Genomic DNA, 13,575 nt, shown 5'->3' on the forward strand with positions numbered 1-13,575 from the left:
GAAATCTTTCCGCCTTACTGAACTTGTTCAATCTTACTGCGTTACTGGAAATCCCTTTTCAACTTCCTTCCCACTGGTGAAACCCCTACTGGCATCTGTCGAGGACTGGTCCTGGAAGTACTGACAATATGAAGACCTGTGGCTGTCTGCCTTCTATTCTTACCATGGTTGTAGCAGCAGCTGAGATATGAGCAACTGAGAGCAGGATCTTCAGCTCAGCTCAGGGTAATTTCTTTTTTCGTTATCACTGACATTTTACAAATGAAGCATCTTAAGATTCTTGCTATGCATTTCTACGATTTACATGGACTAGTGAATTAGAAAGAACCTGAAAAATAACATAAGGGAACTGACAGCCATTGCTCTAGAAGGAACAGATGAGAATAATTTGTAGCCAAAAGGAAGAGAGGAATGAAAACTCTTGACCTTGTTTACTTATTTCAGGGTCAAGTCATTTATCACAGACAAGAACGTCAACATAATTATGATAATTATGAAGGGGATATTTATTAAAAAAGGGAAAATCTTTAAGACTATATAAAGCTGACTCAAGTTTTAAAAGAAGCTAGCACGATGCACGAGACTAAAAATCACCTTTTGTGTCTGCAACAAATACTCATGAAGAAAGAACACATTTTACAGAAAAGCAGAGTTAACGCCCCTCAGGAAGCAACAGTATGTAAAAACAAACAGCTTATTTATAACACATAGGACACAACACTGTTAGGATTAGATCGACTTCACAAAGTAACTGCATGATGCCATCCCAGTCATTAAGGTTCTCTCCAAACAATTTTGGAATACAAATTTAGAAGAAAATGATCCCTAATAAAAAGGAACTAGCAATCAGTTCTGAAGAAATAGGCTCACAAGGTGATCCATGAGTAACCTCTGGGAAGGAGGGCTACTTGGCATCCTGTACAGAGATCATCAGTTATGAAAGGAAAGACATGTGTACGTCTTCATGTGGTTTGTATGTCATTCCCTTCTTGCTTTAGCTAATAGATCTTATCTCTGGAAACAAATAAAGAGTCACTTGAAGCCTGGATTCCACTTTCAGTTTTTTTCTCAGTAAACTACAGCAGATCCACACAATGTTGTAGTGACTGGGAGGTCAGGAGCTTCCACCTATCCCTGGCAAAAGATGATAATGCCACACAATCCTACCCCAAGCAAGTAACAAAGGCTCCTGCAGGTGAGCAAGTCCATTCCTGCTGAAATGGGGAAAAAGAAGAACTGAAGACAGCCTAATTTCTTCTCCCTATAGAACAGGCTTCTGCTACAGAACACTGAAAGCAAAGGTAGATAACTTCCCTGTCAAGTGACAGAATTGATCCTGACAAAACAAAAGTCATCCTGGAACAGCTATTAGGAACAAGAGGCTTCTAGTTAATTATTGACTGCATTTAATTGATTGGAAATTGTAAGAGCCTAAAGGAGAGATGCGGGACTCCAGGTGCTCTTCAAAATGCAGTTTATTCCATCCAAGACGTTACAGCAGTCCAGGGTCGTGGGTGACAGAGCCTGTGCCTACAGCTGTCAGCTCCAGCTGCAGGCAGGCCTGGAGACCCTTTGGTTTTGTAACCTTTTGGTTACAATGCATTATATACTTTTCTTTGCTGAGCACCTTAATACCAGAGTAGAACCAAGCTATACCTTAACTTTTATCTATAGCCTGTCATAACTACTATAATTACCATATTCATGTCACTATTCTCCAATTACTAAAAGTCAGTACATTACAGTTTAAGCTAGAAGTTGTTAGGCAGTTTTCTTGCAGTGGAAAATTCTGAGACGTTTTTTCTACTTGTAACATTTGCTGACTTGTTTGCCTGTACTATCTTTCTGCTTGGTAAAAACATCTTCTTGTTTGAGGTGGGTTTATCCTTTGCTCTAAGACATAAAAACCCTTTCTAACTAACACACCCTTTCTTTCCTTGGTTATCCAGTAAAACTGGCTCAGCAACCTTCTATATCAAAACTTGCTTCCATCTCTATTCCTTCATCAGACTCTACATTCAAAAATCTTTCTGCCAAGCATATATATCTGTGAGACTTGCTTGTCAAACTTGCACCCTTCCCAACAGGAAACCATTTCTTTAAAGATTTTTCTTTGGTGAAGATTACAGCATACCAGATACAATTCTATATAAATAGCATTTTTATGGAATGACCTTTTGCAGGTTATGTAGGAGGTAGCCAGTTATTTAGAAGTAAAAAGTTATCCAATCTTGTAAAAGTGACTATAAACAAGCTAATTTGACTGGCAGCATTTAATTCTGCTGCCGTTACTGTCCCATAACGGAGACAAACAGCAGCAATCTGTTGGAAAGCACCTCTGTCAGGCTAGTACAAAAAAAAGGGAAAACATTCTCTCGACTCTCTCGACTGCCAGGCAGCAGCACCAGGACACTGCACATTTCCCAAGTAGGGATACATTCCATATGCACTTACTCTGATTTGGCAATTGCCCTTTCAATGGCAATTCTATTACACTGAACACTCACGTACTTCCATTTTTCTAAAATTCTAACAGTCCTTCTACCATTGGAGCCAATCTCCCAGATCTCTGGCACTGAAAAAGATACAAAAGGCTAAGTGACCTTAAACTACAACCCAATAGCTGAAATGCTATTCATCTCCTCTGATTTACTTGGTATGCATAGCATAATTACAACTGAAAAAATAAGAGAAGATAAAAAAATCTACGTAAGATCAAATGTTAAGAGATGCTTATGCACAGTAGTTCTTCCCAATTGAACAGCAGAAGCTTTTTTACTAGGAAAAGTGACAAACACACCTTCAAATAGGTTAAGGAAGGAAAGGGATTTAATTTGGGAATATATCATAATTTAATTCTCTTCATCAGCTTCCATTTTGATATTTCCAACACAACTCTCCCACATACAAACTACCTGGGGCTGTGTGGTCTTTCACAGATTTTTGCAAAGAAAAAGCAAGATTTTCTTTACATGTTAACTGCAAAGGAATTATTTATTGCTAGTTATACCCACAGAAACAGTATATATGAATGCCTGCATTTCCGATTTAATTTTAAAAAATCCCAGTCCCTAAAGCTAAAAGACTCCTTTTGATCTTATCTGAATTTATGAGGGAATTCAGTAAAAATACTGAGGATGCAGTTTTAAAGCTCTAAATGCAGCTCTGCCTTCACTCTTATTCCCAGCTCTTCCCATCCTCTGCCTGCTCCTGGCACTAGCACTCATGCAGCAGCAACAGCGGGTTATTTCTGGAAGTTGGAAATGATGAAGATTAATCTGGAAATGGTCTTTTTTGTCCCAACCAGCTCCCTGAGCTGGCTTGCCATAGGGTCCCATGATTACCAACAGTGGCTAAGGGCAGAGACACAGCAGTTGAGCCTGGAGTGGCTTCCACTGCAGCAAAGTCCCACTGGAACTTGCTTTCCCTCTCCTTGGACCACATACTCCTAACCCAAACAGCCTCAGCATGAGCACCCCAGAAGTGGAGCAAGAAATCACTGCTGTGACTGGAACAGACTCCCTCCGTCTGCCCAGGTAGTCTGCAGTCAGCTGCAGTTCTTGTGGCTGCCATAGCCACTTGAATGCATATAAATGAAGCAAAAGCATTTCTGTGGCAAAAGCAGAAATTTCACATCTCTTAGTGACAATCTGATTCCAGAAAGGTTCTTGCCTTTTAACATTTTGATAAAGAATGAGGTGGAGGCAAACACCTTTCTCTGGAAGTTAAAGAAGTCACAGTGTGACCAAAGTGAACTAGGTCCCCACTAGCAAGGCTTATTGAGCTTATTTTCACTTTACTTGATAATGCTCCTGACAGCAGACTACACTGTGTATACTCCCCTAAACTTTTGTATTTTATAGACTTTGTTACCACACGTCACCTGTTTCCTAAGTGCACTCCTACACAATGCCAGAAAATCCTGCTTAATTACTTGGGTTACATTTCTTCTATGTGAACACAACACCTTTACTAAGGTGATGCTAGGAGCCCCAAGTTTTCCTTGCCCTTTATAGTCAGCTTCCAGGAGACAATGATCTGCTGGCACTACCATGTACAGTTAAACCTCCCTGATACATGTTCTGCATGCACCCTTCCTCCATGTCTCAGTGTTAATATTTAATCCTTGACAAAATCATACTGGGAAGCTAAAATACCAGAAAAATCCCACCGTGCCTCTGCACCAAACAAACCCCAAACATACCCAGCCCCCCACTGGTTCAGCCGCCCAAGGAACAGAGACTTGGTGCAAGGGAAAACTTTTGGCAGCAACTTTTACCTCAAATCATGCTCCTGGAACCAAAGCTAATCCAACTATGAAAAAAAAAGTCACTGGAATTTGGGCTTCATTTTTTTTGCAGTTCATGTGGTCTAGTTTCCAAGCACAATATGCTGCTTAAGCAAAAGCATAATTTAAGAACAAATCATTGTAATTTAAGATGTTTATAGTTGCAGGAGAAGTAGAAAAACTTTAATTTCTTTAGTCATAAATGTAGCAGCAGAGAGCAATCAATCACAAAACCAACGGTGCTAAAAGATTCAGACTTTTTACAAGGTTCCTAAATAGTATCTTTAAAAACAGAACAATAAATACTTTATGCAGTGAGTCCGAAAAACATGCACACTTCCCTTTGACTCAGTGCACACACTGCATCAGTAATTCATTAATGTTTTTCAAAAGCCACATAATTAGAAAAAAATGTTAGTACATAAAATCATAAAGGTGACCCACAATCTTAATTGTCTTTAAGTATTACTGACAATACAGATGGAAGGCACAGATGGATTCAGGGACTGGTATCATGACAAGGAGAAATACTGTTTCTGGGAAAGTCTGAGATAAAATGGGCAAAATACTTCAGAACAAAAAGCAACAGAAATCAAAACTTGTCAATTCCAAAGTAAAGTTTACCAGGTAAAGTTAGAAGCCTGAAGTTAACAGAAATTCAAAGGAGATCATCATAGCAGTTGAAAGTTATGGGACATTTTCCCAGAATACCAGCTTAAAATTCTTCTGAAAGTGCATCTTGAATTTACCCTGTACTGTATACATAAAGTCTCTTTTATTGGTGAAATATGCAGTTCCCTTCTCAAACTTTTATTAAATTTTAGCTCAAAAGATAGCTCAAAGCCTTTTATAGCTAGAACCTTGGAATGAATTTACTGCCAAGAACATGGCAAGTTATATGCTCCTGTCCCCACCCCAATGAACTATCCAAGCCTGAAGATGAATTCAAGCTCCAGGGTCACTAGATTTTATACTAAAGTCACACAGAGGATAAATTCATGAAAACATGGTGCTCAGTGATCTGTAATTTTTCTTCTACGTATCAACAGATACATAGATTCATCTTATGTAAGACGGTGGCTCATTTGAAAAAAGTGCATAGAATGTTAAGTGAACAGCTAGAGGTTCACAATGAATTTCAAGTAATGCTGTTTAGTATGAAAGACATGCAGCTCACTCTGCAACAGAAATCTCCCTTCATCTGCAAAACAATTACAGCTATGACTTAATAACACTGCAATTGCATGTCTGTAGATAACAAAGCCCCATGCTTTCATTTGTCTCCCCAATCTTCCATATAGTCAGTGCATTTTACATCTGCAGACCCCTCTTCTCCCATCCCACCACTGATTTTTGTCCACATTAATTTGAGATTTACTATAAAAAAAAAGTAAAGCAAAACAACTCCAAAGGGACACATGGCAAAGCTATCCAGAGCAAATTCAATAACATGTTTAATGTGAAGAAGCTATTCTTAAATGAAATTCTACTTTAAAGGTCTACTAACACACCACAGTATTGTGGTGTGTTAGTAGACCTTTAAAGTAGAACTATGTACTGCTTTGCAGAACGTAACTGCTTTTTAGCCTGAGCCGTACTTTTATCTGCCATGCCTTTTACTTGAAGTTACTGTAGCGGCATACAAGGTCAGTTCACGTACATGCATTATTTAATGAAAGTTAGAACTTATGTCATGTTAAAAATTTGTCAGAATTAGTTAAGCTCACCTCTTTATCCATACTCTCTAAATCCTCTTTACACAGCGTGTACAGGGGCATTGTTTCAGACATACTTGGCTGGCGTTTCCTCTTAGATGGACCAGGCTGCTCTTCATTTTCACTAGCTGGAAGGTCGTCTTCTTCAAACATCTGCTGTTGATGCGGCTGAACAACTCTGAAAAAATTGAGGGGTATCATGTAAGATAGAATTACTTGGTTCAGAGCTACAAATAAAATCCGATAAACAATTTATGACTGCCATGTATCTACAATTTCACTTAATAAAGCTCTGCATTCATCAACAGGTCAGTCAAGTCTCCTGATTAATTTCAGTCTGACAGCTAAAGCTTTTATTTTACCTTTGACAAGGCATTCACACTCTTGCCTTTGCATTGTTCCTTTACATAACCACAAAACCTTCCTTATTGCCAAGGGTTGCAGTAGTTGCAGATGCGTTGCCCTTAAAATACATGAATATTTCTGCACAAGTGGGGTTTCTCCACCACTTGACAAATTTATTATTACAAAAGCAATGCTGACATTCTAATGCATTTTCCCTGATCTATGCTAGGCTTTTAATTTTGAGTCTCTAAGTATACCCTTCTATTTCTAAACCTTACAGACAAGAGTTCTGCATGTAGAAAGCACTTCTGCAGTGTCAGTCTTCAGATATTTCCCATATGCCAAGCCTGGATAAGCTGTAAAGCAGCTAATATTTCTTTTTGGCTAGTGTATTGAAATATAGTAGCTTTTTTTTTAGTCTGTATTTTATTACATTGTTAATTACTGTACTTAATTCAAACAAAAAGGAATATCAAAATCTTCATTAATATGAATAAAATAACCATATCTTCATGGGAATTGCTTTATGATAGTAATAACAAGATAGACTACATGTACAACAACAGCAGGAGACTTCTACCTTCCTTGGGTAAATTTTTCTGTGACTATTACTTTAAATACTAAAGACTTCTGGAAGCTAAAATTATTATACAATATAGATTAACTTCCAGTACTGGTCTGACATATTAGCCTCCTGGAACAAATTACAGCAGCTCAGCACCACCCAGAACCCAATTCAAAGGTCATATAGCTCATGAGTCACAAAATATTTTTGTTAGCCATAAGACTGTGTATTTGGAGAATGACTACCAAAGGCAGGTAAAAAAGCAACTGTATTTGAAATCACAGTTTCAAGATGCAACTTGAAACAGGTGAGAGACCATCAATCTGTTTTTGAGAATGACTGTGACTGAAAAAGGTACAGTGTAGTCTCTGCAGATAAGAGTTTTTATGCAGAATGGCTAATTTTCATCAAGCCAGGATTTACAAGAATCAGCTTAAGATCAACAGTCCCCCATAAAAAAAGCCTAAAAAATTATTTCTCCTTTGGTGAACTTGACAACTTCTTAAGACGGTTATCTAAAGGTCACAGGTTTTTTTTCCTCAGTACTTAAATTCCAGAATGTATGAAATCTGAAAGCCATACAAAGCTGTCAATTTTGCTCATTTTGACAGCTTGTATTTAGGAAACACACATCTCTCTTCTCAGATCCCATGAACAGGTGCAGGAAATTGTGAAATCTTGTTTTGAATGGGAGGTTGTAAGGGAAAAATAGGTCAACCACTGCCATGCTACCCAGACCTGAACTGCCTGCTGCAGAAGACCCCCAGCAGCACACACAACTCAGCAGCACAGCAGACATGTGCCCCTTTGTAGTCTCTTATTCCTGTACAGTGGAGTTTCTTGTGAAGCTTAAACAATTTGGATGCTGCGAAAATGAACTAAGCAAACTGATTTTTTGCTAGAGTTTCTCACTACTGCTGCCAGTTTTTGGGTTGTGTATTTTTCTCTCCCCTCCACTATGCTTTCTATTTTAAAGATCACTGTTTTCTTTTGCTATTAAATTGCTTTTAGGTGGTAATTTTCATAGGTAGATGACAAAGATAATATGTCATTCTACTATATTTTCCAAATGGTTCTTTTAAAGTATGATTTCTCCTTGCCTTTTTATTATATAACCTAGGCAGAAAAGGTGGTGATGCCATTCACATTATTAGAAAATCCGAGAATGGGAAAACAAAAGCTACAGGCATCTTACACAACTCTAACAAAAATATGACAAGCTTGACCATTCCAAGAATTGCAGAGAAGTTATATGTAGCATGACAGCCAAGCAGATTCTCTTAGACTAGGAATAAATCAAAATAAATCTGGCATATTTTTAGGAGCACATTGTCATATGGTTGATTAGAACGTCTCCTTTTGCATTACACACAAATATTAGCTGTAAAATAATTGCATTAATAGCTTCTAAAGGCTTCTCTCATATGCTTTTTCCAGTATTTTCCCACTGCTACTAGACAAGAAACACTGGGCCTTCTCATGAAAGCATTCCAAAAGCAATGTGAAATCAAGTCTTTTTAAAGGTTTTTAAGACATTTTTATTTTGTCAAAACCATTTTTTTAGGCTTTTACATTTTCAGCTGCCTTTAAGTTGAATAACTAATGACATGAAAATGCAGGAATTTACATTTATTTCTAATTATATGTAACTCATAAATCCTTTTTAAAAATAACACCATCTTCAACTCTGCAGAGGTTCATTGGTGCTTGATAGTCTTACATGCACAAGGACATATATGCAGGGTGGGGCCAACATTTGTGGAAGCAACAAGCACCTTCTGTGACACACCAGGGTAAGAGCTAAAATAACATTATCATCACAGAAGTGTTAAAAATATTTAAATTCCAGTCACATGTTCAATTTGGCACTTCATATTTTTGCTGTCATAATAACATTGATAACATTAAGTAGGAAAAACAGTAATTATGAACATATAAATTCAGACAAAAATGTTGTTAGTGAAAGTAATTTATACAAATCTTCAACTATAGCTTAAGCCACCAACATCTGCTTGACACACCTCTTCAAAACAAGCATTCAGTGCATCTTAGCATTATTTTAAACCAGGGTGCCACTTTTAACTTCTCACATGTAAATGACACCCATATTTTAAGCCTTGCCTCATCTGTTAGCATATTACTAGTGTTCACTAAAATGTAACTTGCAGTATAACTTTTTCTTTATTCTAGTCCAAGTTGCCATTAGCTTTTACATTACTTTGAACAACACTACATTACATGTCTCATGATCCATTACAACTTTAGTGTTTACTGCAGTGTTTGAAGAGTACAGTTTTTGTATGAAAATGCAAATTGTTAAGATACATAAGGCATGTCAAAGTTCTGACATGTAGGTTATTTTTAGAGAGAAATCCTTCCTGTTCTCAAAGAAGAGCTAGTGGCCACCAGCAGCCCCTGAGTAGCATTGCATTCCCTTTCCTTCTACTACAACCGTGAATATTTTTCACTCTTCCGCACAGGCTGCAATAGCCATGACAAAAAAGCAGGTGCTCAAGCCTCAGAGCTGAGCAGAATGGCAAGACCTGTTGCTTGAAATGTTAAACTACCTTAACTGAACCCTCTGCAACTCACTGGCGACAGTTTCACTGCAAATTGCATGTATAAATTTCAACTAACTGTATCCAAATTTATATTATGTTTCAAGTTGAACCCCAGAAAGAAACTAAAAATGTAGAAACCCAAGACAGCGAGAACTGAAACTGTTCTTATGAAATGGTATTCAGATAGCTTGAAGCCCTTTGCAATAATCTGCCCTGTAAGGAAGAGGCTCTCTCCTAAGCACAAGGAGGTCCATTCTTAGTCTAAGACACCAAGAACCATTGCTATGCCATGTGCAGCTACCATGTCCCCAAGGGCTTCCACTCACAGCAGTGCAATTCTGTTTCCCACTATATGAAATTCAGAATCGGATGAAGATTTGAGAAACTATCAAAGAAAATTATTGGAAGCTCTGACTACCCACCCACAACAGGAGCAGTTGGGAGTGCCAACAATTTTAACTCTTTTTAAAAATCAATAGCTTAGTTACAAACATTCCCCTCTTTCTGTAGAATGTGAACGAGGGAGCACATTAAGTCTGTCAGGACAAAAAAATATAGTCCTCTACCAATAAGTTGCTGCCCTAGTGTAGTTTTTTCTTAAGACAAGTATTATACCCAATTTTAAAGCAGATGTGAAGCTTCTCTAAAAAAAAAAAAGCTATCACTGACATATGCACTAAGATAAAGCCCACAGTACTGCCTCGGCTCTTCCTCAGCCAGACACAGCAGAGCTGCTTCTATTCAGCTTTTTGTTACTTCTTCAGAGCCTTTCTGCTCTGTCTGCACTGTGGTATTTACACAGCCTTTCTTTTCTTCTACACTTTGCCAAAACTCTCCTCAGGATCTGAAGAAGATAGAACTGCCCTGAGGAACAGAGATGTGTCCCAATTAGGAGATTAGGGTTTACAGGTCACCAACTTCACCACTAGAACAAAATCAGCAGGAAATGTGAATGAAAATAATTTTTCTTAGCACAAACTTTATGCTTATCTCTTTTCTTACAGCTGCTTGGTTGTGGGGTAAAGCTGCAGCACGGAGTAATTGGATTCACAGTCAGATTAAAACATCTCAATTCTGAGCACTGACAGTCGCAAAAAACCCCCCACTGAACTGAAATAGAAGACGGGAGTAGAAAGGACACACTCTGCCCACAAAACCTGTCAGAAGCTGTATGAAACTCAACTAAGAGGACACCTAAAATATATTTCTTTCTTTTCAGTATGATACACAAGTGAAGAAGCACCTCAGCATTATGGAAAAATAGGCTTAGGTGTGGACAAACTCTTCATCAAGTTGTTGACAAAGGTAGGGAAACCATTAAAACCTATTCTTTTGAAAGCATTCAATGATGTATTAATATCAACATAGCCCATCGTAGTGAAGCACCTTACAAGTGTCATGACAATTACATACAGGTAAAACCTTCCCAGCTCTAGTTCTAGAAGAACTCCTTTCAACAATAACTGACCAAAAACCCAAAAATGTTTTTTAGCTCCTCTCTGGATACACACAGTGTCAATTATTTAAAGATTCTAATGCTCATTTACCACGTCACAATAAATGAAAATAGACTGTGAAAGACACAGTTAAAAAGGAACTGAAAACAGGACATCTTCACAAACAAAAGAGACTCAAAAAACCTGTGTTGAAAACAAGAGGAAAGCTGAATTTAGAAAAAGGCTACAAACAGCTAACAGAAAAAGACTACAAAAAGATAACACTTTACAAAGAAAAGCTTTGCCTTTAATTGGATATGTTTTTACCAGTGGAATGAACAAGCCTTGCTGAGCTTGTTAGAATTCTAGAAAGTCAGATCTTTCATTTAGATAATTGGGGATGAAGTCTAGATATTTCACACATCTTAAGAGACAAGGGGTGGTTTTGCATCTTAACACAAATTTTGACAAAATTCAGATGGGTACTAGCCTCTGTACTTCAAAAAGCAGACTGCCTCTTCCTCCTCTACAATTAGCGTCTTGACTTAGTGGTCTAAGGATTAGTAACAAGCACTCAGATGTATGGCCTTATTTCACAATGCTCCAGTCAGCTACACACCTCTTCCATTGCTTCTGATACTCCTCAAAAACAAAAGTTAATGATCCATTTGAAGGAATTAGGTGAAAAGAAAATTTTTATCAACAAGAATGAAATGCTATCAAGTATATTTTATTAACAAAAAACAATCCAGTATTCCAAGACCCTTCAAGAAACATCAAGCTGCCCCACTTCAGCAATCAGTTACTGTAACATTCTTTAGACTACACAAACTACACACTGAATTTATTTGGTTTGAGGTTTCCAGTTCCACTTCAGTGAGGCACAGAAAGCATCTGGAATTGTAGCATTCTGACTTCACTTCAGCTGATTATTTCCTTTTGCTTATTTTCTTGCCTTTTTAGAAAGCAATCAAAGTAAAGCAAAAATATCAATTTAATCAAATGAAGGGATAATGAGAGTAAGATTTACTACAGAATCTAAAAATGTAGACAATGTGACTCTTAGCTATGCTTTAGGTACCTGAAGGATGAGTGTTCACCGTGGACCGGCAAAGTGATGGGAGGAGCTGGAGATTGGATGTACATTGACTGCCCAGATGTCTGTGTGCCTTTCCTGATCAGCTTTCCAGTGTTAGGATCATAAATTCGAACTTCAGGACCAGGTTGAAACTTTGGATGGATGGGCGTTGGGTGAAACAGAGCAGTCTGAAATGTGCTGGGTGTATCAGGAAACGTGGCAGGACTATTTTCTCTGTTAGATGAAGTTCAGAAAAAAATTGCATTAGAAGTTTAAATGAGCTATCTAACCAGAACATAAAAAACGAGGATTCCCTTTTCTTCTAAAACAGAAGAGGGAAATGGTTTGGAAAATCTCTAAAGAAACATTTCTTCTCCTCCACCTCATTAAAGTCCCACTGAATTTAAAACAGAAAACTGCAAATACAAGATAATGTCATGTTTAAATTACTAAAATATTAATAAGTATGCCTTAGAAATTGTCTAAACACAAAGTTACTAAAATTATTTCCAGGCAGTAACAACAGCACAATTAGCAAAGCATGATAACCAGCATACATGCAACAAAGAGAACAGCAGACTATCGTATCAGTCTTTCTATTTGGTCTCCAAATTTGCTCTGAGAGAAAATAAACATGTAGTATTAACTTACAAGTCATCCTAACTAACTTTTTATAATACTAAACTGCCTATGATCACCCTGCTGCATTTTAAAAACATAACTTCAGAAGAGTCAGCAGAAACATTCAGAGACCAGTCTGCAGGAATCACCATACTATCCAATTGTGATGAAGTACCACCAAAAAAAAAGCAAGCAAACTGAATAATTTTAAAAAATCATCAACTAAAACAGCATGTTATGCTCCATGAAAGCAATGCTATGTTAAAAAAAGATTCAATTAATTTATAACAAGTACTAGAAGTGACACAAAACTGGAGTTTTTACCAGATGCTTTTATGGATGTTTCTGAAGCAGTCTTGTAGCAATAACACAGTAAACCAGTTTCAAGTTAACCTATTCTTTTCTTGCTATCTTAAGTTCATTTTACATGCAAATGTTTTCTCAGGCTTCTCCCCTAAAGTTTGTATGTGCTTTGGACCTGTAATCACTATTTCAAGCAGCTTCATTAAAGAGAAAATCTTTTCCAAAGCAGTTGCACATATTGGGTTAAAGTAAAGGTATTTGCATTAAGATAGATATCTTACTGACTGAAGCTTTTGTGGGGGGCAAGGATGAAGTTAAAAGGTATTGCATTTGAAAACACAGAAGTAGGAAAAATTATCATGTCTCAGTAAAAAGGAAGAGTAATTTAACAGAGGGACGAAGACTAACATTCATCTAGACTTCAAAAAAAAATGTTCACAAGCTACTGTCCAGGTTTCTACTGTAAACTTAGCAGTGTCAAATTAGGCATCTCATGCAAATATTCCAAAGTTTGATTTAAAACCATCAGATAAAGTACTTTTAAATACTAAGTATCCCAGTCAAGCCATAAGCAGGCTAAATGTTTTTTCCCAACTTATAGGGATCCTGTGTCTCAACCTAGCGCTGCATTTGATAAAATGCCCTAACTTCCACACGTTTCTT

General features: G+C 37.4%; 1 protein-coding gene across 1 annotated transcript in view; it reads right to left on the reverse strand.

The window, feature by feature from the left end:
• Positions 1-13,575, reverse strand: part of CTDP1 (CTD phosphatase subunit 1) — a 96,457-nt gene that overhangs the window by 45,583 nt on the left and 37,299 nt on the right. Inside the window, exons 10-11 of the mRNA XM_064705151.1 lie at positions 11,992-12,222; positions 6,016-6,181 (exon numbers count right to left, since the gene is read on the reverse strand). Coding sequence (XP_064561221.1) covers positions 6,016-6,181; positions 11,992-12,222 — 397 coding nt within the window. The remainder of the gene's footprint in view (positions 1-6,015; positions 6,182-11,991; positions 12,223-13,575) is intronic.

The sequence above is a fragment of the Zonotrichia leucophrys genome, chromosome 2, assembly GCF_028769735.1.
Source record: "Zonotrichia leucophrys gambelii isolate GWCS_2022_RI chromosome 2, RI_Zleu_2.0, whole genome shotgun sequence".
NCBI lineage: Eukaryota > Metazoa > Chordata > Aves > Passeriformes > Passerellidae > Zonotrichia > Zonotrichia leucophrys.